Source organism: Vanacampus margaritifer, chromosome 1 (genome assembly GCF_051991255.1).
Source record: "Vanacampus margaritifer isolate UIUO_Vmar chromosome 1, RoL_Vmar_1.0, whole genome shotgun sequence".
In the NCBI taxonomy this organism is placed as follows: domain Eukaryota; kingdom Metazoa; phylum Chordata; class Actinopteri; order Syngnathiformes; family Syngnathidae; genus Vanacampus; species Vanacampus margaritifer.
The window spans coordinates 25,420,462-25,448,307 of NC_135432.1; the positions used below are offsets into that span (position 1 = coordinate 25,420,462).

Below are 27,846 nucleotides of genomic sequence, written 5' to 3' on the forward strand. Positions count from 1 at the left end.
CTGAGCATCATAAAAGACTTTTCAGGGTCTACTCAGCTCTGTCAACGCATTTATCTCCAAATGCATTATGGGTATCTCACGAAGCATCAACAACACAGCAACAAGCCCAAAGCAGAAAAACATGCTTCTGCTATGTCCCCTTTAAGACTTAGTGTTGCTCTTGACCCCAACGTGCAATTTTTGTACTTTTGGTGAGACGGTTTCATTTGAATCTAAAAACTATCCTGCGGGGATACGTTAGTGCCGAGACCAGGGGTCTCAAAATCACGGCCCGGGGCCATTTGATGATATTTTGCGGCCCCCTCCTTGAAATCAATGTTTAATGTTAATGTGACCTCCATCTTTATTGCCTGGACTTTTTTTTTTATCACTTATGGGCTGCCATAGCTCATACATCCAGCGATTACTATTTGTCGTTCGTCGCCAGGGGAAGTGAGTGCACATAGTGACCGGAAACATGCACCTATTAACTCATTCAAACCCAAAAACGTGTAAACACGTTTAATACTTTGCCCTTCACTCCCAGAAACGTATTTACATTTTTTTTAAATTTTTTTATGCAAGAGCATACAGAAGTTTTTGATGCAGCTTCTGACATGAAGAGGTCATTTAAAGCAGTGATAACCAGTCTGTTTTCCATGTCTCTAACAGAAACACAGGTGTTTCAAACGATTAGCTAATCAGCAAGCTTGCATAACGATCCTCAGGTGTGTTGGCTGAGAGAGACATGGAAAACAGGCTGAAAACCGGCCAGCAGCAAAAGGCCAGAAGAGTATAAGAGATCAGCCAGGGCCATGTTGCAACAAGCTCTTTTTGCCAGTGTTTTCATCAGGAATGTGAATATTAATGAAACATAGCTATATTCTAATGCTAATTGCTGTAAAACCAAAACTGATACAAGTATACTTTTTTTTTCTTTTGAAAGAAGAGACTCCAATCTTTCTTTTGGTAGGTTCCATGTTTTATAGCAATAGAACACAGTATTCTGTGGGCCTTGCAAAATCTGTCGAAATCTAGTAAAACAGCCAGGAGAGAAGGGGGTTGCTTCAGTGAAAATGGATGGTAGTGAATGAGTTAATATTTATCGTTCGAAAAACTTGATGGCCAGTCCGCCCCTGATCCAGTCCTAGCTATGTCTTCCCATGAAGGGAAAGGTTTGCGACGGAAACAGCAAGAAAAATGTGATGGCATTTTATTTCATTTTATTATATTTATGTATTTAATTATTTATTTATATAACACACCAACATTACTTGGACAGAGATGGTTGTGTTACTCAAGAAAACAGATGTCACGACTCAACCAGAAATGCTGAGAAGTATGCAAAGCTGGGTCACCAATCTTGTTCAAGTTATGAAGAATCATTAATATTCTCAACTGTTTTTAATAAAAATTGAGAAGATTGGATTAGTTGTACTTGAAAACTTCAAACCTTTTTTGTGGAATAATTGATGCGGCCCAGACACATAGACTCTAACTACAGTTGCCCTATGTTTTTAAATGTTTTTAAAAGTCTGCTCTCTTATGTTTTAACATCATCAATGTATGTTCTTTTAGTAAATGTTGTAAGCTATTTTTGTTTTCTCTGCTCTGCTCTTAACCGCAGTGTTTGTTTATGCTTATTGTTGTCTTTTTCTTGTGTAAAGCACATTGAGTTGCCTTGTGTATGAAATGTGCTATAGAAACAAACTTGACTTGCTTTGACATCATTATTTGAGTTTGAGACCCCTGGCCAAGACAGATACAAATTGACTCTGACTCCAATTGAAGCTTCCAAATCAATTGTGATTGTACAGATGACCATCGTTGAAGTGACTGACCTGCATCCGGTCCGTTGGAAGGCTTCAGAGCAGCAGCAGCCAGCCTGGCCATCATGGGTGATATCAGACCTTTGCTGGCCGAGATCTTCTCCATGATGGAGGAGCTGGAGAAGGAGGTCGGGGTAGACACCATGGCTCCGTCCGCCCCCACCGTAGAGCAGCCTTGGTTTGGCGAGTCGGTGGTATTGGAATGGGCCCCGGATGAGACGGCTGATAACAGGCCAGCGGCATGTGGAGGAGGCTGGAGAGGCAACCTGGGGATGAGCGAGTAGAAGGGGCTGGAAGCAGCCATGGTGCTGTTGGACAGAGATAGGGCCACTGGCATGTTGCTGGGCAGGGCCTGGGACAGCAGGCTGGACATACGCTGGCCCATGCTGGGCAGCGATGGCGTAGGCTTGAGGTTGAGGCCCACCGATGAGGAGGAGGAGACAGCAGTAGTGGGTGTGGCCATGAGGTGGGATACAGTGGTGGACTGCTGGGTGGTGGGCGAGGCACTCAGACTCGAGTTCTTGCTGCTGATGGCCGAGAAGTCCATCAGGTCATCGTTGCTCGATTCCTCGGGCTCGTCTTTGGTGGCCAGGAAGGTGGAAGAGAGGCCCATGACGCCGGAGGAGCGGATGTGCCGACGCTCGTGTTTGCGCTTGTGGGAGGTCATCTGGCTGGTGGAGGTGAACGTGAACCCGCAGCCCGAGCGGATGCAGTGGAAGTGGTTGGTAGCTTTGCTGTACACGCAGCCCTCGTACTTGCACTCCTCGTACTTGTAGAACTTCTTGAAGCCATCTTTGGCATAGGCATCATCCTTGATGTGGTAGCTCTTGTGCTTCTCGATATCACACTTGTTCTTGAAGGTGAACGTGCAGCCGGCACGCCTGAGGAACGAAGGGGCAAAAACAGACGGTTAGACGTTTTGCTTCATAGAACCTAACCTGCAAGTAACTATGTCCACTTGGGGGTCTGTATAACTCAAGCAGTCATGGGGTTAAAGAGGCAATTCAGTAACCGCTAACTGACACGCCGCCACAGCTTGGCAGTGGAAGACGTTCCATAATAGTTTGCTGTGGGCAAACTGGAAAGTGGGCCACAGCAGGTCTGTTTGTTTGTCATTTGCCAGGTTGTGGCTCTCCTTGCATCTTGTGTAACACTGCATGAAAGAGTATATGGAATATATGTGATTTTTGTTGCAAACATGTTCATGTTTGAAGCTAATAGCTGGAACCACATGGAAAGAAACTGATCAGTTTCAGTTTTGCAGATTTTTTTGGGGCGTGGCTGAAAAGGATCCCAGTGATCAGATCTTTGGCTCCCAAGAAAAATTCGTCCTCAGTCCATGCCACACCCCTTTACAAAGTTTTGTCAATATCTAGATGTTATTATTATTATTATTATTTTTTAACAAGCATTCAAAAAACACGTTAGCACAAACTTCATCTGGTTAAGCTAAAATGGTTATGTTGCGTAATGCAGTGTGAAGAAATTTGAATAAAAGGAGGGGCAATAACTAAATATACAAGTAGCTTTGACGTGGTCACCTGCAGTGGAAGTGCGTCGTCTTCTGTCCGTAAAACTGGCATCCGACCGTGCCGCAGTCCTCAGTTGCACGGAACCTCTGGAAGCCATCATTGATCAACTGGGCGTTCTTTTTGTGGAAGTTTTCGTGCGTCATGACATCAGACGTGCTGGTGTACACCTTGCTACAACCCACCTGTCAAGCAGAGACAAACAGCGGCCCGCAGGATTTCCGTTGTGAGAGGAGCCAAAGAAGGAAGCTCTAAGTGTGGTTCACAAAACGGCCGAGAAATGGTTCTCATGTTCAACACTTAATTTGTGGTTTGCTATTGAAAGCGATGCTGCTTTCAAGAAGCACGAGGTACCTGAAACTACAGTACTTTCCTCTCACATTTGGAGGCTGAGGTCACCACAAATTTACTGTAACACTCTTTGAGCGGGGGAACGATCTCAAGTTGAACCCTTGAGACTAACAAGGGAAGGTGCTGGTTGGCGAATGGTGATGTTTGAATTAAAAGCAGCAAACATACAATATATCTTCCTTGGCGTTTGTCGCCCACACAAAATGACAAACTTCTCCATATTAAGTCATACAATGAAAGAAAAATGTTGCTGATGCCCCCACCGGCAGCTTGTCAGCACTGTTAAAACAACAGCTGAAATGTTCTAATAACAATGACATTGTTAAAAAAAATGACATGTTGAAATTAAGCAGATGTAGTAAAAAAATAAAATAAAATAAACCAGACGTGTGAATAATTTTGAAGCGTCTGCCTGTTTCTAAAACATGAAGAATGTGTACATTTACATAAAAACCTAACTGAATTTCATCCATGCCAATTAAGGAGTGAGGGAACAAAGAGGTGGGAGCAGCTGCCACGTGTGTATCCATACATCAATTTTAATCTTCAATCGTTTGGGCTGTTCACTGGAATACACATTTTTTTAAGACGCTTCAGTGTGGATGGGAAAGAATGTGGGGGTGTCGATTTTGCTTTTGTTGCTAAAGTCAGTGACTCATCGCCTTCATCAAGATGACACTTTTTAACGTTGCTGCCCTATTTAAACTGTCTGCTGTTTGTGGTTAGTGTCTTAAAGCTTCTATCGCAGCATGTTTTCTCAACAACGCAATAAAAATGTGTTCAAATAGTGGCATAACTACATTACGTTCAAACTGGAAGGTCACAGCTTCTAACAACACCACATTTTTACGATGAGCTTCTATATTTAGTTCTACAGTACATGCGCAATCACTGTTTTTCATCAAAACTATTAGACCTAAAAGAAAGCCACAAAATCGTATTGGATTCCGATTGGCTCCTTATCAGATGACAGTTTTTAGTAAGGACGTTTACAGAAAATCAAGACAACTGACTAGAGTATAGGGCCTATATCGTAAAATCTTGTACATTACACACCCTTACATAATATGCTAAATAAATAAATAAATAAATATTTTTTTTAAATTCACCCTTAAAAAGCTTTTTTTTTCTCTACATGTGTATAATACGGTACTTTGTTTTCCTGGTATCCTTCATTATCAGAGTGAATAATACGATTTAATGACATACCAATAAAACATACCAATAAAGAGTAAATGCTTTTAAATTCAGGTAAAAATGTATGCACTTTTCCCAAACCTACAATTAAAGTCTTTCAAAGTATTTTTAAAATCATGATTTCTTCCACTGTACAATTTAATCATTTTAGTAAGTTATTTTCAATTACAGTAGGTGAAGCATATTGAGTTATTTTGTGTATGAAATGCACTATAAAACAGTGATTTTATTTAAAAATATATATTTTATTTTTTTAATCATATAACCCTCAGGTGCTGCTCAAGTACTGGTAAACATGTAAACAATGTGAAACATTTTCATTTCTTATTAAGCCTCCTGTATAATCCACATATAACTCAGTGTATAATTCACTGGATTTTACAGTACATTTATACACATCAACTTGAAAATGTATTTCTCTCTCTCTCTCTCTCTATATATATATATATATATATATTAATCATCATTTAATTTTGATTTAACACAAAGTTCCATGTTTGCTATCTCAATATCTAAATGCTCATGCAAAGTTACCCGGATTTTATAATGCTGCAAAAGATTGTCAGGAATATGACAAATTTCTTACAGTCTTTTTTTCTCATGTCATTACCAGGTAAAAGCTATTCAGTCAACAAACAAATGTTGACTCTTGGACTCGGTTTGGATAATATTGGTTTACTGTAGATGGAAGGCCAAACAAGCCTTTTTGCATGTGTGTGCAAGCAATGTGTATCGTGTTTGCAGGTGCTTTCTTGTTGTTGAGCTGTACCTGCATGCAGTGGTAATGGGTACTTTTGCCATTGAGGTGGCAGCCGTGGTAGTAGACGCTGCAGTCATCCAGCGGGCTGAAGCGCATGAAACCGTGCTGCAGGGAGTTATCCCTCTTCTTGTGCATGTTGTAGTGCCTGATCACATCCTGCTTACTGGTAAACCTCTGCAATGGAACGAGGGGGGAGGATGTAAAGCAACAGGTTAGTGTTCATTTCAAGCAGGCACAAAATCAGCAACATGTCATTTTATCTCAGTGGAAAGAGCAGCTGCAGCACGCAACGGCCAGTTGGCATTTGAAGGTTGGGGGCTGGGAGGTTATGATGGGGAATGGAGGGGGCAGGACGACTCAAAAGATGCTTTTTCTTATACATGTGTCTTCTCCAAATACAGGCAGACCATATGCTCGCACTGGGACAGAATTGTTTCCACAAACAGTGGCTGTTGAGTTGGTTTCCTTTTAGTCAAAATGCCCACTCTAACAAATGTAAAATAACTAAGATTACATTTTTAACTTTCATTTATTTTTTATGGCCTAGAGGCCCCATTAAGCTGTTTACCTTACTATTGAGGTCATTTTTAAGAAATAATTGCTTTTTTCTGCTTTTTACAACAGATTAATTCATAGCAATGACCTTTTTTTAAACCACTTAATGAAAATGATTAAACTGATGTTTCTGGCTTTAGAATTAAAAAAAAAAGTGCATGTTAGTTGTAGAGAGTAAAAAAAAAGGAGAGACAAATGAACAAGCCAAGCCACCCAAAAAGGATTGTTCCCCTTTTAATTTGCAGAGATAAGGTTTCACGTTCATTTGCTGAAAGTGCAATTTCAATTCATGAACACTTGCTTTTGCTGTCATTTATTATGAGTGCATGCGCTAAGAGACCTCGCATCTAAAATGACTAAATAAATGATCCCTCCCACATGCGGCAGTTAGAAAGCAGAAAAGTGACTCCTCCGAGGCCCGCAGCAACCAAATCTGCTGTAATTGGCCTTAAGCTGATGTAACAGAAACTGTAACGGGAGACGCGCAAATCAATGAGACACTTCTGTCTTCAATCCATATTCATCTCCAGTTGAGGGGGAAAAACATCAGAAAGAAGTGTTTTGAAAAGCAACTAATTGCTCTACAAAGTAGGCTAATTGCTTTGTGTTGTGTGTTCCACTCACGCACAAAATATAAAAAAGCGCCTCTTCGTCGCTCTTGGCCCGTTTCCCTGCACCGCCTATTTTTTTCCTTTGACTCAAAGAGCGAAGGCTTCAGTAGGATTCTTAATATTCAGCTCTTTTAGAAAATTCCTGGGGAAAAAAAAAAAAGCTCCGCGTATGTCTGAGTGTGAGTCTGATGTGGACCGGAAGATGAGTGGAAATGCAGTCCCTGTACATTCGATCCATCAAGGCGTCCAAAATAGGCCATGGAGAGAGCTGACTGGGAAAAAGATCTCATTTTCAGTGGAGTGGTGATGAAGGTTGGGAGCCACTTGCTACAATTTATTTTAGGATTCCCACTAGTGTGGCAAGATGCACACACCGTCCCTCATGTGCAAGCCCATGAAAGGAGAATGTTAAGACTCAGCCAATCGGCCAGCGGCTGGCAGTGGGATAATATTCCAGGAGTGTGTGTCATGTAACATTTCATGAGTTATCACTTCGAAAGAGACTGCTCATCATGTGCTTTTTTTCCTTTTCAGGGAATTGACACCCACAGTGCCTCACAGAGAATATTTGCAAGGAACACGGGCCCAAGCATGGAAATTGCTGTGATAACCTGAACTAACGCTCTAAATGATGACATGAAACGATTTTCCTTTGTATTCCTCCCAGAGTGCGTCTCATCAGACTGTGAAGCTGAAAACTTTCCACCTCTTAACCAATCTTTATTGAGAGCTAATCTTTCCTGAGCAGTGGCCGACAAAAAAAGAAAATGGTACAAATCCATAAGCTTCAGCAAAGGCTATTTGATTTGCTTTGCATTATTTGTCTTCTTCCTACCCATGAGGTTAAACGCAAGAAATGCGATTAGAGACAACTCTTCCCCAGTGGTATATTTTTAAATGAGGCATATTGCTAAGTAAACAGCAGAAACAGAAAGACATTTCAAGCACGGAACAGCAATAGCCAGAGGACGCTTGCAAACGAAACAATGCTCTGTTTGGAAAACCACAGGCTAACAAACGTATTATTAGTTAAAATTTGGCAGGATGTTATGAATAATGAAAAGATGACACATCACACTGTTTGTCTCCATTTTCCTAGCATGACAAAACAACATTTTTTATAGGAACACCATTTTGTTCCAAACTAAGTCTCTTGAAACTTATAAAATGTTGCAACACCATTTCTATTAGATGAGAGAGCAGAAATGTATTCATATTGCACAAACATTAAACATTGTTTAAACATTGTCATTGAGTGCTGTTCAAAAAGTGATAAATTACTCACGCTCACCTGGTAGTTACACTCAGGGTCCATGCAGTGGTAGTGCTCCCTGTACTGGTATGCACAGTGCACATGGCCACAGTGTTGACTTCCAGAAAACCTGAAAAATCAACGAGGGACAAAAGACAAATGAAAAAAGTCAATTATTCAGATTAAAAAAGGTAATGACAACTGAAGAAAAAAAAGTGGTGATACTTCTTCAAATCTTATACCAACAATCCAGGAATTTAGAAGGAACTTTGAGTAAAAGTAGTGCACTATATTGTGGTGTATATGTGGATACAAAATTGTATGTTGGAACTGGATTACACCGGGGAACACAATTTTTGTGGATTTGGGTCTGCAATAATTTTTTTTAGTGCAGAATAAAAACTGATCTCAATTTTTCCGCTATCACTTCAAGGTTTTGAGCTACAAATGCCCATTTTCTTAAAAAATATATGAAAATACTGCACTTGACTGAAATGTGCTTCTTCTTTGAACGTTTATAATACTGACATACTGTACACTGAAATATGAAAGGAACAGGCATGACTGCAAGCTGTAGATGAGTCAAATCGCATTCAGTTCTTCTTACTACAGTCTTACTATAGCCAATCAGTGGAATTTATCTGGAACTTATCGGGAACATCGTCCCTGAAAATAAATGCAATTGCCACAGCCTGGTTACCACCAGTAAAATGCCATCATGATGCATATGCACACTAAAGTATAAGGCAAATATGTAATGACAAAAATAAAGGAGCAACAATAAGTGTGGGGAGCACAGAGTTGAAGATTGTTGTGTTTTGCAGTCAATTCAATGTTATTCCATTTTCAAAGTTCCAATGTGGTTTCATTTTCTTAAAACAAAGGCCGCACTGACAATAGACACACAAACTGTGCCGTGGGGCTTGTTGGCAGATTAATTTTGTATGCAGTTTGCGTAACCACAATCCACAAAAAGAAGACCAAAAGATGACTTATTTAACTATGTAGAAAATACAGTGTAATGTGCATCTTGTGCAAAATTCAGCTAAACTCGTATGTTGCAGTGGTTATAACGTGGATGCAGCTTAGCATTGAGGTGAGGACAGATGATAAGATGAGCAACGTTTGTTTCCTGATTCCATCAGCAAAATTTTCAAACCGGGATGGTGTGCTTTTTGAAAAACCCAGGCCCATACCTCTGCACTTTGACCCCTTGCATGATGACGACTAATGTTCTTTTTTTGGTTGTATGATTTCTCCCCTGTACATACTGTAAGAGCAGGCCGAGGAGGGGCCTTCCATTTCGGACAGATGTGTGACAATAAAGGCTATCAAAGAGCCTGTCAACAGTGAAAGTGGCTGCAATAAAACAGGTGAGCGAGTTTTCAAAGGCATGACGCTCATCTCACCTTCAAAGTGCCGCTGCTCCCACAACCCACTCCATACACTGCTGCGACAATTTACCAGTCTGTCACACCAATTTCTGCCAAATTATCTCCATTTATTGCCAACGCGGCTGTAAGACACACTTATTACACACACCGAAGCCCCCTGATGCTTTATGTCTCGACGCTGTGAAAATCCTTGTCAAATCGATGTCATTATTGCATTATTTGGGAGGAAAGGCTCTCGTATTTTGAGAAGTAGAAACAGCATGCTGTTTTTTTTTTTAAACTTTAATCTTTCCCGTCACTATCTCTTCGTGTCTAGATCGAAAAAGGCTGCTGCTGCCTGCTACAGTACAGCAACTTTATGGCGCTGATTATAAGCCAGACGATGATGACTGTTAAAATCCTCCAATTACCAGTGAAAACACACAAATAAACATTGCACCGCTGCTGCCAAGAACTCCATCTGCTAGTGCAAGAGGAGGGAGTGTGTGTGTGTGTGTGTGTGTTTAGGGGGAGTGAAGGGGACTAAGTAATATTTTTTTTCCCATCTCGCTTTCTGTTTTTTCCTTGTTCAGATTATCCCAGAGCTGCATTTACAGATCACTTTGCAGAGTTCATTAAGCTAATTGAACGCCATATCCACTACTTTTTTTTTTTAAGTTGGATGCATGTGTGTGAAAGTGGGTTTGCGTCTGTGATAGAAATAAATAGAGGAGGGGCTTTAAAAAGCAATAAAGCCAACACATGTCCCAAACATTTGTGCTTTCAATACACTCGTCTTTCACAGGCGTCCGTCCTTATGAACACAGCGAGCCCCCCGAGACTGCGGCCCACCCCTCTGCTCATTGCCCAGCTGTATCACTTTGCCTCTGGACAATTCCCACTTGCCGCGTCAGGGGGCCTAATGGGCCGGCGCTATTCAGCTGCAGATTAAATATTAATATGGCCACGATGCAGAGATTGCAGCGCATCTCCAGTTACAATAGAGACACAGATCAAAGTGGCGAGGCCATTCGTGGCTGCAAGAGGGGAAAAGTGCGACTAAACACTACCAGGCAAGCGTCAAATGTTTTGTGGTGAGGAGATTAGATAACTTTTTGTTTTTGGGGTGCAAACACATGTACAAAGCTAGTTTTAGTAGTCGTGTGCGCTCATTAGCTCCAAGGAGGAGCCTCCCCCGCTCCTACCTCCCTCCCGCTCTGTGCTACATTTGCCCTTTTTATGAGCTCTCCTTTCCCATTTTTCCATCCCTCCTTTCTCTTTCCCTCCAACCCAACCCGACACGGAAATTGAAACTGTATCTGAGCTTATCTGCAGCCTCCCCGTGCATCAACTGCCGAGATGTTTAGACAAATTTTATGCATTATGCAGTGCAAATATCAAAACAGTTCTTGGCAGTGCCAGCAGAAGCCTCATTAAAAATTCCTTAATTAAATCTTCTTGCAAAATGTAATCAGTCCAAGGAAGGGGTTTTGTACGTGCGTGTGTTTGCGCGTGTGTGTCAGTGCCAAGGCTTTGATTTGTGCCCTTCATGTTATGGCTTGGAGAAGTAATCATTAACGCCAAAGCCACTTCGGCTTTTCAAATGCTGCTTTTCTTTCTTTTTTAGACAGAATAAACAAAACAAGTGATAATCACCTTTGAGCATCAGCCCTAAATGAAGCCAGAACAAAACAGAGGGGCAGGCATTGTTCTGTGGCCATCGAAAGGCACCTCTCATTCCCTGATTTGTTCTTTTTTTCTTTTGCAATTGACTTTTTATAAGAGTGCATTTAACACATGAGTGGCATACCTAAAGAAAAAATTTCAAAACTGGCTCACTTCTTCTTGTTTTCAGAAAGTTTTACATGCATCTAAGGAAGTGTTCCTTTAGTTTTGTTTGATAGCTAGTTGTGCTGGACTAGAACTGCTCAACTTGGCATTGCAAACCATGCAGTTAGGAGGCTGACTCCCATTACTCAACTCCATATTTGTAGAGCACTTTAAAACAATCACCGCTGTTTTCTTAAGATGGAACGCAGGGGTAGAAGATACAATGAAAACAGCACATGCCCCAGAATTGAACCCTGTGGAACACCGTACGATCCGTTATACATTCAACCACTTTGTTTTTTTGCTCAACATTGTATGACGGGATTACAATAATAAAGGTGTGGTTTATGCACTTGTGGACATTTTACATCTTGCATTGTTGATGCTCCAAACATAATTTAGTTGTTTTCTGTGACAATGACAATACATCTTGAATTTGAAATCAGCCACAAGTCGACTACTGAGCGCACCAAATTCCCTGCAGCACAGATAGGCCAAGCAATTTTGTGTGATCACTTGCAGCCAATGATGATCACAAATCACTTGAAACGCGTGTGTGTGTCTTGACCTCCGCGGAACCCCTGAAACTGACTCATCGAACAACAATCAAACCCAGGTAAAGAAACCACTGAACTAAGTTGTTTTAATGCATCTTAAAAATTAAGTGGAACTGGCCAATAATGAGCTTTTCTCCTATGTCAAATGAAAGCTGGGTTTTAGCACATACTGTATACACAGTATACGCACTGCGGGAATGTATTCAAACATTTACAGTCACAGGCACAATCAACCCATTTCTTTTTCATTACCTTTCATCCCGCTCGCCACATAAATTGAAGCCTTTCTTAATCAATTCACTGCACGCGGAGCATCTTCATAGCAGAATCTAGTTACACCACTGAATAAAACACCATCAGCGGAAGGGGAAAGGCTTTGTCTCTGTTTGGATGCATTGTTTCATCGGTGCTTAGCATGGCCCGTGGAAGGATTTGCATACCTGGCGATGTATTTCTGGTAGAGGTTGACGTCCTCGTTGGCAGGTTTATCTGGTGGCAGGCCATTCCTAATGCCGCAGGAAACACAAAAGGGACAGGATTAATGGCAGCTTTGGGCTGCCTGTTGTTAATAAACACAAAGTGACACAATATTTACTTGCGGAAACTTTCGACTATCAATTCACATTTTCTCGTGGCAGAGCAGCATTTTCCTGTGCCATATGAATCAGAGATGGAAGGAGCACACATTTGATGCATGGCCTTTCAGCCAATGGAAGGAGAAATGCAGGAGCAAAAAGGACATTAATCTTTTATGGGGGTGTTTTGGTGAGTGCTTATATGCAAAACTGGATAATGCGCTGGTGGAAGAAAATTCTATCCTCTTTATGGGACTATACAGATATCCAACTGAATCAACTTTGAATGGATTTAAATGGATAGTCTTTTTTTTTTCCACCGGAGATAAGATTCCCTTTGTAAGGTTACAGTACTATCTGTAGGATGACAGCAATAATGCAGCTTTGGTCCCCCTCAGCAGCGGCATTTAGTTCCATGTGAAGCTCCACATGGGGAATGACCTGGGGTTAATCTGGCCCAGAGGGGAGGACGTCCTGCCAGACCATGTCGCGCACTAAACGGGTCAGTTAGCCAAGCTTGTACCTCCTGTGAGCCACGATCCAACCAAGGCCAGACCCTGAGGGAGACGCGCCTGAGGGCTCTTGAACGCTGCCTTTGATAGCTCCCAGCTAACCAGAAACAAGATTAAAACTAATCAAACAGTGGTTTGGTACCGGTAGCGCACACAAGCCTACCTCTCGTTCGTTTGCTTTAAAGTGTGCTCCTCAGACAGCGTTGCATGTGCCCCTGTGAATCGCCGGTAGGTTAGCCGTGACTCCAAAGTAATTAAAGCGAGGGTTGTTACACCCGAGCCTAAATGAACCAAGTCAGTCACTTTGCAATGACTGTGCTAAATCAGTCTCCAAGGGGCCTCTACAGCGAGTAAACACTTCATGTGCCTTCGCAACTCATCATGTCGAAGTTCTATTGGGCTCCATGCACTATTTCACACTACAGTGCTGTTGGCTTCAGCCAAGGTAGCAATTACCTTTACGTTGGACAAACTGACTTGCTGTAGCAGTTACGTGTGTGTGAGCTCACAGGAGCGCCAAGCTGCTCCTTTGAGAAGTAATAATTGTAACTGAGCTTCCAACGAATATGTGAACCCAGATTTGTCCATCCACTACAGGGAGTCCTCACGTTACGGCGGAGTTCCGTTCCTACGCTGAAGATGTAACTCAAATTTCGACTTGTCGGATTTCCCCACTAAAGTGGATATTCACATCAAAATACTTTGTAGAGTAATTAAAAAAAAAACATATTTGCACAACCTGGAAGAGCCTGAACCAATAGTTTGTGCTTCCACATGGACATTCATTGCTGATGGACGGCAGAGCAAAGCTAATTCAAACTTAAACACGGAAATGTGACACGCTTGATGGCGAGCCGACCAGCTTGATGGACGTCCGTTGCTGGAGGTAACAACAAGACCACTTTAAATAACTTTAAAATGGTGTGATTACTGCGGGAAATAAACGAAAAAGAAGGTTCTATGGACGGGGCATGGTGCCGTAAAGTCGAAACTACGTAGGTCGCGTAAACGTAACTCGAGGACTCCCTGTATATAGCAAGTCAGCTGGCATAATTTCTAACCATCTCATGAACTTGTAAAGGGTATGGAAGTAAGACACACTTCAGTAAAAAGGAATATATGAGCAGACTTACTTAACAGAGGACACAGTGCCAGTGGTGATGGAGTCAGTTTTGGAAAAGCTGGACTTCAGGTAGTCAGATGTGGTGAAGCTTATATGGCCCGTCTGGTCCACGGTGAGACCTGGTGCGATGCTGGCCCCAGCCGCTCCAGTGGTGGGGACACCGGGCGCTCCAGGGTTCCCCGGTGTGGTTGCAAGGATGTTGGGCATCAGCGAGCCTTCGGGATTTCCTGGCATAAGCTTCTGGATTGTTCTGATGTCATACTTGGAAGGGCGACCACCTCGACCAGTCTTAAAGGCGATGGCCCCGCCCATGTCAGGGTTACCGTCACCCGGCTTGAAAAGGTTCAGGAACTTGACGTTCTCCAGGTCATATTTGGAGGGTCGTTTAAAAGCATTACCATTGGGCTGGATACTCTCACCCATTTTAAGTTTCTGAATGAAGAAGTCATATTTGGATGCCCGGGAGGCCATGTTCTGCAAGTGAGAAGGATTAGATGGCTGTGCGGTAGCCAATGGAGGTGCCCCTTGCTGCTTGTGATCCAAGCTCGTGGGGTAGATCTGAGCTTCGGCTGCTGGGAGGCCACCCGAGGTCTGGAGCATGGTTGGACTTTTGTCTTGGGACAGTTTTGAATTGAGGTCATCTGGTTTGGGTGGGGAAGCATGCATGGGCCAAGGTAGGGTCTCACCAGCTTTCAACTTTCGGATGTACTCTTCATACTTGGAAAAGCGGGCTCGCCGAGAGGCCTCTTCGCTGCTGAGGGTTGAGGGGTCTGAGGTAGTGGCCTTGGGCTTCTCAAAGCTGAGCTTTCTGCTAAGATCATCTCGCATATGATGGTCATCATAGCCAAACATTCCCAAAAACTCGGTCATTGTGTTGGCTGCATAGTCTCGGAGGGCAGATGCTTCTCCTGAAACAGTAAGAAGATCATATTTGACATGTAAAACTTTTACAACTGCTTCCTCAATCTCCCATCAGTCCAGCATTTTACAACACTGAATCAGTGTTTTGGAAGACTATTATCCAGAACTGAAAAGTACATATAAGATACAAACAAAAATATGATTTAATGAACTAAAATACTGTATACTTATTATTTCCGACCTGACAAAGTTTACACAACGGCGTTACAACATATATTTGTTTTGTTTTTTGTTTGCATTTGACTAACAGTCAACAAGCAGTCTGAGGTAGCACCTTTCCTGTTTTGGTTTCACGTTACGCTCTTGCAGAATTTGCAGGTTGACTTGATCAAGCAAACAATTAACACAAACCTTGGAGATTTTTTTAACCGGCTTATTGTCTTCTGATGGCATCTAAATCAATTCACGGCAAACTAAAAACACAAATGCGTTATGTGATAAATGATTATGTGTTCTTTCTTTCTTTCTTTCTTTCCGCCCAAAAAGTTACTCATAAGTGTGTTGTCTAAAAAAGAACAAGTTCATGATCAGCTATGGGGCAAAAACTACATTTTCCATGGCAGTGGTGTCCAAACTACGGCCCAGGGGACTTTTGTGATCCACCGTCCAATTTTTAGCAGCCAGCAGCATATAAAAAACAACTATTTTTTTTGGGCAAAGTCCGATTTATTAATATATTGCATTTTTAATTACCATATATTTTTTTAAACTAACATACACTTGTATATTTGATATTTCTCATACCGTCTATGCATGTGACAAATGTTCATAGTCTTGTGTGTACTCATGTATAAGACGGCTGATTGATTACCCCCCCCCCCCAAAAAAAATAAAATAAATAAATAAATAAACAACTAAACAAAACAACAAAACTTTGTTTTTATCTCTGTGGGCATTGGAGGAAAACGTTTGGACAAGACTTTTTGGCAATTCCTCCAAGCAGCATTACATACAGCCTACATACAATAGCGCTGAACTTTTTGTAAAATGTTTTGCTCCAAAGTTTTCATGTCTACCCATTACGCATTGAAAAAAGTGCTTTATTGCTTTTTCAGCCGCAGAGCGCACTTAAGCTGGTCAGAGGTAATACCGCCTACCACTCGTGTAATTAATACACAAATATTTCAGCTCCTGTCTCCAATTTCTCAGTTATTGCTAAATGAGTTGCTGTGCTCTGCTTTTCACATCTCCTGAGCAGCATGTAAAATAATCCCCAAATTTCCACCCACTGCTTTGGGGTCGCTCTTCTGCGTGGTGGATCAGTGTGAAAGAGTATCCGGTGGATCGAAAAGGCCATGAAACATTTAAGAGGAATGGATGAATGAATGAGCCGGCCATAGATAATTTGATCAAATGTTTTCACATAAACTGAAACTGGAGGTGCCTCATGTAGGCCATCACCCTTTTTTATTTTTTTTCGCACGGGTAACAGGCTGACAACATTTAAATGTGCTTCCATACACATACTAAACCTTCGCAACAGGTGTGACTAACTCTGTTTGAATGGACTTTAGTGCTGCTGTATTTTTTCAGGTCGTTTCAGGATGCAGACGATCATATAACTCTAAAGTTAGGCTAGACCAACCCATACCACCCGGTTATGCGGCACAACATGGCACTCCGTTGGACTACTTGGGGTATAATGAAAAAGTTTCAATCACCTTCTTTGGATGGAAAGCCTATCGCCAAATTGCCAATTTGAAAATTAAACATATATGATAATCACTTAACTAAACATTGACCCTGTTATGATTAATCTCTATTGACATTGAATAATGTCTTCTTTTTACGTCAGAGCGAGTATTGTATAAAACCCATATATATGTCATTTGTGGTGGGGCCAACATGCTTTTTATTTATTTTATTTTTAAGTATTTTATTGACCTACGGTATTATCGTCAGCCTATGAAAGACAAAAAAAGAGCAAGGAGTGTATTTAGATAGGGAGCCATGTGACCATGCTATCAGTGAAAGGCAAATGATGTTGGCTTGCAAGGATTAGGGCTGCCACACACAGGAGATAACTTTTTTTTTTTTTAACAGCGCAAATGACTTTTCCCACTCAAGCCCTATCAGGCTGTTTCCTACTGACAGTTAAGGTTCTATTGATCCCTTCTAATGTGAACAACACACAAATCTTCAGTCATTAGTTTTCTTTTACCAGCTGAATGTTCTCTTTGGTGTCACTGTAAAATCTTCCCATCTTTTACACTTGAAAACGCAACAAGACACAGACCTGCCTTGTCTATATTGGAGACAATTAGGCCACATTTTCCCTCGCAAATATGATAACAGATGGGCATTATATCTCCTTTCGGCAAGCCAAATATGGGCATCAGTGTGGCATAGCTGGTCTGCAAACGGGACGAGAGGCAGAGGTGTCGCTGATGATAAAGGTGCACGCTAGTGGCTATATATGGACTAATCTAGGGTCGGAACATTAGCAGGCTTGTCACTTTGGAATCATACCTGCACAATGTAAACCACTTGTTTAAAACAGATATGGGCATTTTTTTACATTGTTGCATTAAATGTTAAGTATCTATAAAAGCATTATGCAACTTTTTGGGGGGGATGCAGCATCAGCTTGTAATATTGAGAGTATCATTTTTGTCATTGTTATGGTGACTATAGATCAACCACATTAGCGAGCCGTAAAATTGGTGGACCAGCAAGGACACTTTTTGCTAGCAACAGTGCTAACAATGTTGTACAGAGTTGTGTGGAGTGCCTGCACAAGCAGTGTGTTATAACGAGGATGATTTATTTATTTATTTATCTATTTATTTATTTTTATCACATATATTTATCAGCTTTGGCTTCTTGAACATCTGACTTTGTGTAGCATATCAAGCAATAACTGTAGAGCTAAGCGGTTTGGAGAATGGATGGATGAAAATTGTGTGCTTTTGGCACCTAAAGGAAGGGGCATTTAATAGTTCAGCCTGACACTATACGTTGCTGCCATAGAAGGATAAGGATATACTGTAGAGTATTATAAGTAATAAAAATAAAAAATAAATTGGAAAATGTATGTGAAATGATAGCTATTTTGAAAAATTGTTTTGTGTTACAATGTTCTGTTAAAAGTGATTAAGGATTTTTCAAGATTTTGAGGTGGTTTGCAGCTGAAGTTATAAACCACCATATTATATCCACTACTGGTGAATAACAGCCGAATCCCATCTCTACATTCAGAACCGAAAAAAGAGCAATCTGTAATAAGAAGACCATTTTAAAAACGGTTACTTGACAATCATTATTGCAATTTATAAAAAAAAAAAAAACATGGGGCATAGGGTGGAGTCAACCATGTTTGTTTCTAAAAATGATTTACATTTATTCACTACATTTCAGTTTTAATGATAAATACTTTATTTCAATCCTTGCACATCTAGAAAAGTTCTACGGCATAAAGTATAAAATCCATTTACCAGTAGTAACTATTGGTACTCTCCACAACCACACCCCCCCTCCACCCATGGGATGTGGGTGTTGCAACACCCCACCCCCACCCATATTTATGACACCTACTCTTCTCACACTGCCCACTTCCAGCCTTTTCTTTGAACGCGCATTGTGTGGTGTGCAAAATATCAGTTTTAGTATATGCCACGGACCACTTAAAAATGGATGGTGGACCACAAATGACTACCAGGCCTTAGTTTGGACACCCCTGATGTCATCAACATTCATTCAAAACTACAGCAGGGATCCTGAATCTGTTTTCTATTTTGTGTTTTAGACCATTTCACATTTCCAAAATAACTAAACACACTTCTTTTGTCAATTAAATCCAACTGCTATTGCTTTTCAATTTTGGGATTTTTAAATTTTGTTTGCAACATACATTATGCCTGCTCTTAATCAACAGGCAGTACGTAGAAAGGCCTCCGAAATAGACAAAAATATGTAGATACTTTTTACAGCCGACCTAAAATTGCAAATGGGAGTCCTGCTCAAACTTATTTGGTCCACACACACACACACACACACACACACACACACACACTTATTTGGCACATTTTTTATTTCCTGTTGACTGGCGTGTACGGACGGACGGGGACTCCCATTCGACATCTAAATTATCTTGAAAAGTATTGAGGGCTTTTGTGCTGATAGGAAATCCCGCACGATGCCTCAGCGTGAGGAGTTAAATGTTTTGAAGGTCACAGTTTCTCTCATTGATCTTGCAATGTTTGTTAATTACATTGTCACTGATGTTGTGAGAGATAATTAAGCCACTATGTTTATATGCATAATTATGTGCACTGCGCATCAGCCTTTGAACAAAAGTGGAGATGGAGAGAAAGAGAGAGAATTTTTTTTTTTTTAATTGTGTGATGAGCAGAAACACAGAAGTATAGATGACCTACTTACAATCACCAAAGAGGAACTCTGATGGAAACAAAATGAAGTGTTGCATTAATACGACAATCGTGGAGGTAAGGGCTATGTGCTCATTTAGACATATTTAGTAATATTGACAAACAAGAACATAAAAATGAAAACCACGCAAGCTTGTTTTCCCCTGAGAAGCATGTTTTTTTAATATAGACATTTCTTTCATTAGCATTTTATCTTGAATTTAGTTTTCAACTCTGCAATGTTACTTTTGAGCGTACATTTTTAAGAGATAATTGATGTTTTATTAGGACTATCACTAGTAAACATTTTTGAATCAATTGTTGTATTGCTTATTCCAACAATTATTTGGCATTAAAGATTACTGTATTACAAAATCATATTCTCCCATTATTATTTATAAACCAATTGTTGTCGTTTATTAATTATTGTTTAGTGATAACAAAAAAAAAAACAACAACAACTAAACAACAGTTAAGCAAACACGCGAGGGTTGTGTGTTATTACTCAACAACTTTTGTGAAACGGATTCCGTTACTGGCTCGGTCATTGTTTTCCAAAGTAAACACAGATGTTTACACATGTCTTACATTCATTAAACACGAAAGAGAACAATAGCCAACATTTATTTTTCTTTTTTTCATTCATTCAATTATTGTTCTTTTACAATTTAAAAAATGCACTTCGACCATTGCTAAAGGTAGTGTTTGTGCATTAATATCATCCCTTTTTGCATGTGTTTTTCTGAATTTTTGCTTGTCTGGTAATTACCAATAATATTACCAATTGCCACATGTCGCCGGCTGCCGTGCACACTCCCCTTCCCTGTCAACAAACAGCAAACATGATTCAGCGCATGTCGTTCGTCGTCTGCATCAAAATTTGCGTATTTTTAGCACTTTTTAAAAAACAAAAATATAGAATATCTAAAAAAGTAGAGCCAATTCGGAAAAATCAATGTCACAGTCAGATTCGGGGATATCACATTGCTGTATTCTAAAACCGTTGAAACTTTGGCAACAAAATGTGTGTTGACCATTGTAATTAGTCTGATTTCATGAAGGACTACAAGAATTCCAAGAAGAGGCTGAAGTCTGAGGATTATAGTTGTTGATTATTCGATTAGTTTTGACACCTCTCGTTTAAATTTTTTTTTGTCGTTTTTTAAACTACAATCCCCGCTCAAACTGATTAGCCCTTTACTACACAATTGAATGAAACGTTACATTTACTGAGTGCTAAACCTATTCCTGGTATATGAAAAAGTCTGTTGAAGTAGAACCTGTACAAAAACATTTGACCCTTGGAACAGATCAAGTACAACATTTCTTCCAAGTATCTTCGTTTTGAGTAATTTAAAGGGAAAATTTTATTGACGATCCCTCAGTAGATAATAATGCTTGCAGAGCGAAGAGAAGCTGATGGTGCAGCAGTGGCTAACTTTAGTGAGCTTAGGGACAATCAAAGACTCAATATGTAATCCTGAGTGTAATATGAAGCTTAGCCCGGCCCCGCCATGTGCTCTTGACCATGCACAGCTGCTACAACTGCCTGCCGTTGTAAGCCTACTCCATTTATGAAGTTCTTCATACAGTTTAGCACACACTGACAAGTTCCTATGTTCGCCCTCCAGCACGCCAGTTGAATCCGTCTTTAGGGTAATAATGTCATCGACTATTCATAATGCAACTCTAGAGTGTCTCTCTCCAATAATGGGCACACTTAAGCTTATGTGCATGTGGCAATGTCGCTCTCTCTTACACACACGCACAGTTTGAGCCTTTGCCCCCTAATACTCTAAAGTGGAATGTTTTAAAGGGCAAAGTGAGGTTGATCAGCTCAAATGTACCTGGAGAGGAGAAAGGTGCTTGGCGGCTCGGGGCCTCGCGCGGCGGCATGTAGGCGTCGGGCTTGGAAGGCCTGTCGTCAGCATCTTTGTCGTCGTGGTAACTGCCATCCTGCGAGCCGGCCAAGGGCTCCGCCTCCTCGCCGTTGTTGTCCTCCTCGTCGCTGCAGCCTTTTGGCTGGACCATGTAGACGCCTTCGGGAGGGGCGTCTTCATCGTCGGCGTCCTGGAGCTCGTGCTCCTGGTCGTCGCCGCCCTCGGGCGCCAGCGGCTCGTCGCCGTACTCGCCATTCACCCACTTTTCAATGGCCTCGCGTCTCTTCTGGTCCTCCTCCAGGCTCTGACTCAAGCTCAGGCTCTCGGGGAAGTTGCTCTCGTTGTCATCGTAGTGGGAACTGCCGCGCTCGCTGTTTTCGGCTACGCTCTGGTCGCCCTCTGCGTTTTGCGAGCTACTGTCGAACACCACCTGGCGGCTCAGCTTGGCACAGATAGCATTGAGTTTTAGGCCACCTTTCCTTTTGGCGGCCATCTTGGGTTTTCCTGAGGTCGTTTCAGTGCATAAACTCCTTTCAGCTGAGGGAGGAGAAGGAAAACAAAAAATAGGCGATTAAGTCTCACTGGTTGACGAACTGTGAGGTTCCTTGCAAACAACATCGGATTTTAAATATCACAATGGAAAAACAACGGACATTGAATGGTAACTGCCGCTATTAATAACCCCCCAAAGCACTTAAAAGAGCACAAGAGTGAGGACACGGAGATACTGTACATATCTTTCCAAGTGGCACCTCCACTGGCAGCTCAGGGTGGTGGAAAAAAAACAAGGAGAAAAGAGCAGTGGCAGCTGAAACCACAGACAGATATGTATCACCCCCCCAAACAGCCCTTAACCCACTATGCTACTACAGTACAAGCGGGCGACATAATCCTTCACATGACAGCACTATAGACACACTGAAATGTTATCTTCCTCAAGAGGCCGTGGTACAGTCCTGCCACTGAGAGAGGGGAGCGGGACACAGTTTTAAAACACTTTGGATGTGGAGTGACCAAAAGAAAAGCCTTTTTTGGTCACAAAAAAAAAAAAATCATTGAAAGCAACCAGCTCAGAATAGGTCAGTACCAATACGAGGTATCAGTATCAAGCTGATTCTTAGCCTTATTTCAAGTGATCGATACTCGTCAAGGCAGCTGATACTGGTATTCACCTCTTGTGGCCGTTTTACAATCATGGATGAGAAATGAGAAATTAGAAGAACAGAATTTTGCCATTTATTTCATGCAATTTTAAAAGGACAGCGTGTAGGATTTAGTGCCATCTAGTGGTTAACTAATAAAATGCAACAACCTAAGTTCGAAGCACACTACGGTGCCTCAGACAGACCACTCTTCACAAGCCTACCACCAATTACTACGTTTATCAAGTTCTTATCCTTCGTAGCAGAAAAATGGCAGCGAAATATGTCAGTCTCCTATAAGACGCGGTGTGACCTCTGTAATATAATTAGCAATTACTAGAATTACGGTTATATCTAAAAAGTACGCTGGTGTGATAGAATATATTTGTTTTGCTTATTATTGAAAGCAATAGTGTGCACGTAATATGAATGAACATTGAAAAATCCCAAAATTCTACACACTTCGTTTAGGAAAAAATGCTGTTTTGGGACGCATAGGCCTTTATTTAAAATGATCTGTCATTGGTTTTTGGCATCTGGAAAGGCATCGGCACTTGAAATCGGTGACTAGCCAAGATGAGTACTCATACTGATATTGGCCTGAAAAAAAATGGTAAGCTTGCATAGCAAATTGACATGGCCAGAAGGTTGAGTAAAAAGTTCATTTTGATTTAGTGAATGAGTATCTTAACTAGAAATGACACAGAAAAGTGGCAAAATAATGTAAAAAAATGAGTTAGAGGTATTTTTTTTTAATGAATACTGTCTTTGTAAGCATTGGCTTTGCATATGGGAATGGATCTGAATAATTTCCGAATAAGAGTGAAAAGTCAATTTTTTTCCCCGACCACAAACTTTGGCCAATTTATTGTGTCATTTCTAGTTTAGCAAAGGCATCCACCTAACAAATAAAGTCATAAAAACAAATGATTACAAACACAACTGATGAATTGTATGATTATGACGAAAAACATTGTTCTGGGTCCTGACGTTTGAAGTTTGACATCTAACGTGACAGTGGCACGTCATGCAAAAACATGCAGCAAGTAAGCGCGTCTGACAGGCGGAATGCACGTACGGTATGGGCCGACTCCCCCCAGGATGGCCTCTCTGAACAATAGAGTGTGATAGAGTGTGCTTTGGGGCGGGAACGGGTGGCATTATTTCAACCCAAGTGGGGCTATCTTTATAACATGTCCTATGATGAGGCCGGAACAGCTGCCTGTGGCATTCCACATCCCGAGCTACCTTTTTAGGGCAGAAAGTGCACTCTGTTACCTTTCGCTTTATTTCCAGAGCCACCAAAGTTCACCTTGCCACGGCATTTTGCAGACTCCGACTCAAGGCCAGATTTTTATCGAGGCTGTAAATAACGAAGGAGCAACGCGGCATTCGTGATATTTTTAAAAGTTGTGATCTGTTTTTTTCATTTCACGTAAAGCTCCGGCAGCCGGGCTGAAGCGGATATTTATTCTGCTTGTGTTGACTCTGCATCTCGCCTAACATAATATGCGCAAAATTTCACTGGAGAGGAATTCATGATATCATAGGTTGCAAAGTTCTATCTTTAAGACTCAATTGACTTTCTATAACAAGTGCAAGCCACTTCATTTTCCCTGGGCCATAAAACGCAACACAATCACGCGTGAGCCATTGCCGGCATTATGTAAATCACGCTGGCGCAACATAAAGTCCTGTTTTCATTTTCTTTTGCAAAGAATCATTAGAGGATATACCATTGGAGGGAGTGTACAAATCACCCCGTCCGCGGACAATGCAAGCGGCGCTCGCCACACATGCTTTCTCAGTTACTGTATTTACATTGCACACTTCCTCAGTGAAACAATGACTTCAGGAATGATGTCGTTTTGAGAGCCGGGGGTGGGGGCAAGTAGCAACGGCACATTACACCAACAAATTAGTGTTAGACAATTGCAAGCGGGGCTGAAAGGGTAACCTTTTAGAGGACAGCAATTTTTTTTTTTGAAAGGGGGCAGAGGCGGGGGTGCAACAGAAACAAAATCAGCTGGAAAAACTATTAGGAAGTGGAAGACATAAATTTCCAACTTTTTTTTTTCTTTTTTACAAGTACACTCCAAGGAAGATTGAGGTCATTTGGGTGTTGCAGTGGAGGTCTTTTTTTCCCCCCTTTTTTTTTTTACTGTGTTCAGTATTTCATGCTTTAACTACCTATTCCTTTGCATTGCCATCTCTGGATCCTCATAGAAAATGACCCCTGCACAGTTGTTTCTCTCCACGAGAGACTATTTATGTGAGATTTTCTTTTACCAACAAAGAACGTGAGCAGAACTTACTTAAAAGCCCCCAAGGAGGACGCTGTTAAGCTTGGATGGTTTATAGAAGCTGTCTTCACTATTATTTATGCTGAGGTTTCTGTCCGCAGCAGCTTTTTTGCCCTTTGCTTACATTACACATTGCTATGGTAACACTAAAGTTGTTTACCCCAAGTCGTTTGTGTGCATGATGGCGTACAATGATATCAAATCTAAGGGGAGCAACATGAAAGAACAACTTTTCCCCCCGGGAGCGCCTCCTCCACCTCCCGGTGAGTCCACTAAGCGTTCTGCCTTATTAATGAATATCAGAAAGAAAAACAAGGCTGTCATGCCGATTGGTCGTATTTACACTTTGTTTCACTCTGGTGTGCTAATTGTCAATGAGCTGACAGCTCAGTCGGGATGTGTGTTAAAAAAAAGGCAGTTGAAGTCAAACACAACATCTGAACCTAATTTCTCCAACTGCTTATGTTAAGTGTGACACTATTTTTACTGGAAAGAGCGCAGAGCAAAGGACAAGCACCGTTTCTTGTCTGTATAAGGCCAAAACCTGAGCAAAAAGACAGGAAACTATTTGAAATGCTTGAAATGGGCTTGGTTCCTATTTGAGTTGAGTCACAAAGTTCTTTTCAAGCCCTGCTTCTTTTCAGAGAAGCTCAACAATCTGCCGAGCCGACAAACAACTCCCCAAAGGTCTTGTTTCTTTCTTTCTTTCTTTCTTTTTTTTTTTGATGTAGACGCTCTGTTTGTGTGCCAGAATGATATCACGCCCAATCAAGTGGCGTTTCAAATCCTAATAACACTGTTGGAAGTGCATTATCTGTGTGAACGCGCACAGACTGTAATCAAGGCAGCTTTCGAGTAAAGGATGCAAGAATTTTAATGATGACTGTGACGAGTTGGGTCGCAGCTTTACCTCTCTGATTTCAGGGTCCAATTATATATATATATATATATATATATATATATATATATATATATTAGGGGTGCCAGGCGATCATATTTAATCGTAATTAATCGCATGATTTCAATAATTAACTCACGATTAATAGCTAATTTTCAGTTTTTAGAAATGATCTGTTCTAAATGTACAAAACATTTTTTTACAAAATGTTTCATACTCTTGTTAACATAAAAGAATGTTAAATAGAAATATGGCTGCATATTTTAGTCATTGCTACCCTAATTTCAGAATGATTCATAAAATTCAGTTAAAATTTAAAAGATGTACTGTACTGTACTGTAAAAAACTGTGTGATATTGATTTATGTTGAGGTCATTTTTCTTCCACTAGATGGCCTAATTGCATTTGTAAGATGTTGGCGACAGCTCAGTACATTTTCCTTTTCATATTAAGAGCTATCTAATCTTTAACATGAAGTAACTTGTGAAATTCTGCACATTTTTAAAATTGTAAAATACAACTTGACCCCAGTCTCCTCAAATATATGCATTATTATTGAATTTATCAATGCTAAATTTTGACGTGGATGTGTCTGTTGCGTTGTTACTGGAATACCCCCAGTACAGGCTTTCCATGTAAGGAGAGGTAATTATTCGCGAGTCTAAACAATTTGTGGCGTTAAAGGAACTTTAAATTAATTATTTAACTAATTTTGACACCCCTAATATATATATATATATATATATATATATATATATATATATATATATATATGAACAGTATACAGTATATATAGTGGGAAAACTATGCCTTGTGTGCAAACATTTATATGTAGATGTTCTTGTGCAGTGCTGCTATAAAAGCCCATGTGTAGACAGTAAATCTATATTTTGTTTGTGCGGCCGCTGAGTTTTATTGTCTGAATAAGAGTGGTAGATGTTGATGAAGACCCACTTTAGTGTCATGAACACACCAAATGCGCACTCAGCATTTACCCCATAAAAGCATTTAAATGCGTGTTTGTTGAATATTCCTGCTGAGGTCTAATAAGAACGATGCAGAGGCAAATAAGTAAGCAATATCTGAACTTAATTAATACAAACAGGGTCTGTGAGATGAAGATTATTTTACATGATGCAACTGAGATTTGCTTTAGCTTATAACTTTATGAACCTTGGGTGGATAAATCAATCAGTGTGTACCTCCTTGAACCTGGGCTGCGTCTTTGAGGTGTGTGTGTGTTATCCAAATCACGGCGCCCATCACAGGCAGAGTGTTTGAAATTGTTCTCTTCAGCAAGGAAGTCAAGCGGAAAGCCACTGATGTGCCACGATGCCCGGACCCCAGCATCTGGCCCCTTTTCTCATTTTTATTACACAAGAATAACAATAAGCGAGGTCGTCAACCCCTGTGTGAGATTTTGCTACACTTTTCGAAGAGTCTGCGAAGCTGATGCCGGGAAATTTCCATTTTTCCGCATCCATATTTAATTGAGTTTTGTCCCAGTGGTGCGGAAATGATTTGTTTTTTGCTCTCTGTTCACTTGACTCCTCTTCGGAGTCGCTAACCCTGATTAAGACGTTCCCGTTAATTTCCCAGCGCACACCTTTTTTTTGTGCATTAATGGTTCTGATCGTCTAATTAAAACTTCTCAGCTCGGTTGCTGATCACCGCTCGTTGTGCCTCTGACCTGAAGTTTTAATTGCCGCATCAGAAGCGATAATAATTTGGAGGTTCTGATGATTAAAAACAATGCCATTGCCAACTAGATGATAGATGAAGATTCGGGGGTGGGCACATCAGAGGGGAAGTTTATGTGGAGTGGGGATTTAGAGGCTGTAAAAATGGGTGTGGAAGAAGGTTGGTATTTGGGGGTGGCGGGTGCAAGCGGATTACAAGTCGAGGTAGAAGGGCTGGCAGGGCATTTTGAGCCCAGCCAGCCCACCTGAGCCTCAGAGTTTTCCTGAAGGAACCGGTTTAGTTGGTGCTGGGACGGCGCTCCCCAACTCGAATGTAAATCTGCTCGTTTTGGAGCTCCCTGGTTGCCAGCGCGTTTCTGTTTCATTTTATGAAAGAAGATAACAGCGGAGTAGACACATTGATCACAAATATGACTGAGCAGAAAGAGTTTGAAAAACACAAGAGGTGGGAGCGAGGGTGCGTGCGTGCGTGCGTCTGTGGAAAACTTCCATCACTATCAATTTGTAACATTTTGTTCCCGTTCTTTTTAACAACTGGATTTCTAATGGATTTTTGAGGTTCCACTGTAGGATCGATGCATGCATGCTGGCGCACAGCGACA

The 27,846-nt window shown here is 41.1% G+C and overlaps 1 protein-coding gene across 5 annotated transcripts in view; it reads right to left on the reverse strand.

Annotated features, from left to right (window-relative positions):
* The window catches only part of casz1 (castor zinc finger 1), a 207,482-nt gene that overhangs the window by 21,215 nt on the left and 158,421 nt on the right, over positions 1–27,846 (reverse strand). For 3 of the 5 annotated variants that reach the window (XM_077542746.1, XM_077542737.1, XM_077542754.1), the window contains 7 exons: positions 21,169–21,738; positions 14,044–14,941; positions 12,264–12,329; positions 8,097–8,193; positions 5,655–5,819; positions 3,350–3,522; positions 1,821–2,689 (listed from right to left, as the gene is read on the reverse strand). In XM_077542746.1, coding sequence (XP_077398872.1) covers positions 1,821–2,689; positions 3,350–3,522; positions 5,655–5,819; positions 8,097–8,193; positions 12,264–12,329; positions 14,044–14,941; positions 21,169–21,694 — 2,794 coding nt within the window. In that variant the 5' untranslated portion in view covers positions 21,695–21,738. The remainder of the gene's footprint in view (positions 1–1,820; positions 2,690–3,349; positions 3,523–5,654; positions 5,820–8,096; positions 8,194–12,263; positions 12,330–14,043; positions 14,942–21,168; positions 21,739–27,846) is intronic. The other 2 variants (XM_077542742.1, XM_077542762.1) reach the window with 1 other exon arrangement.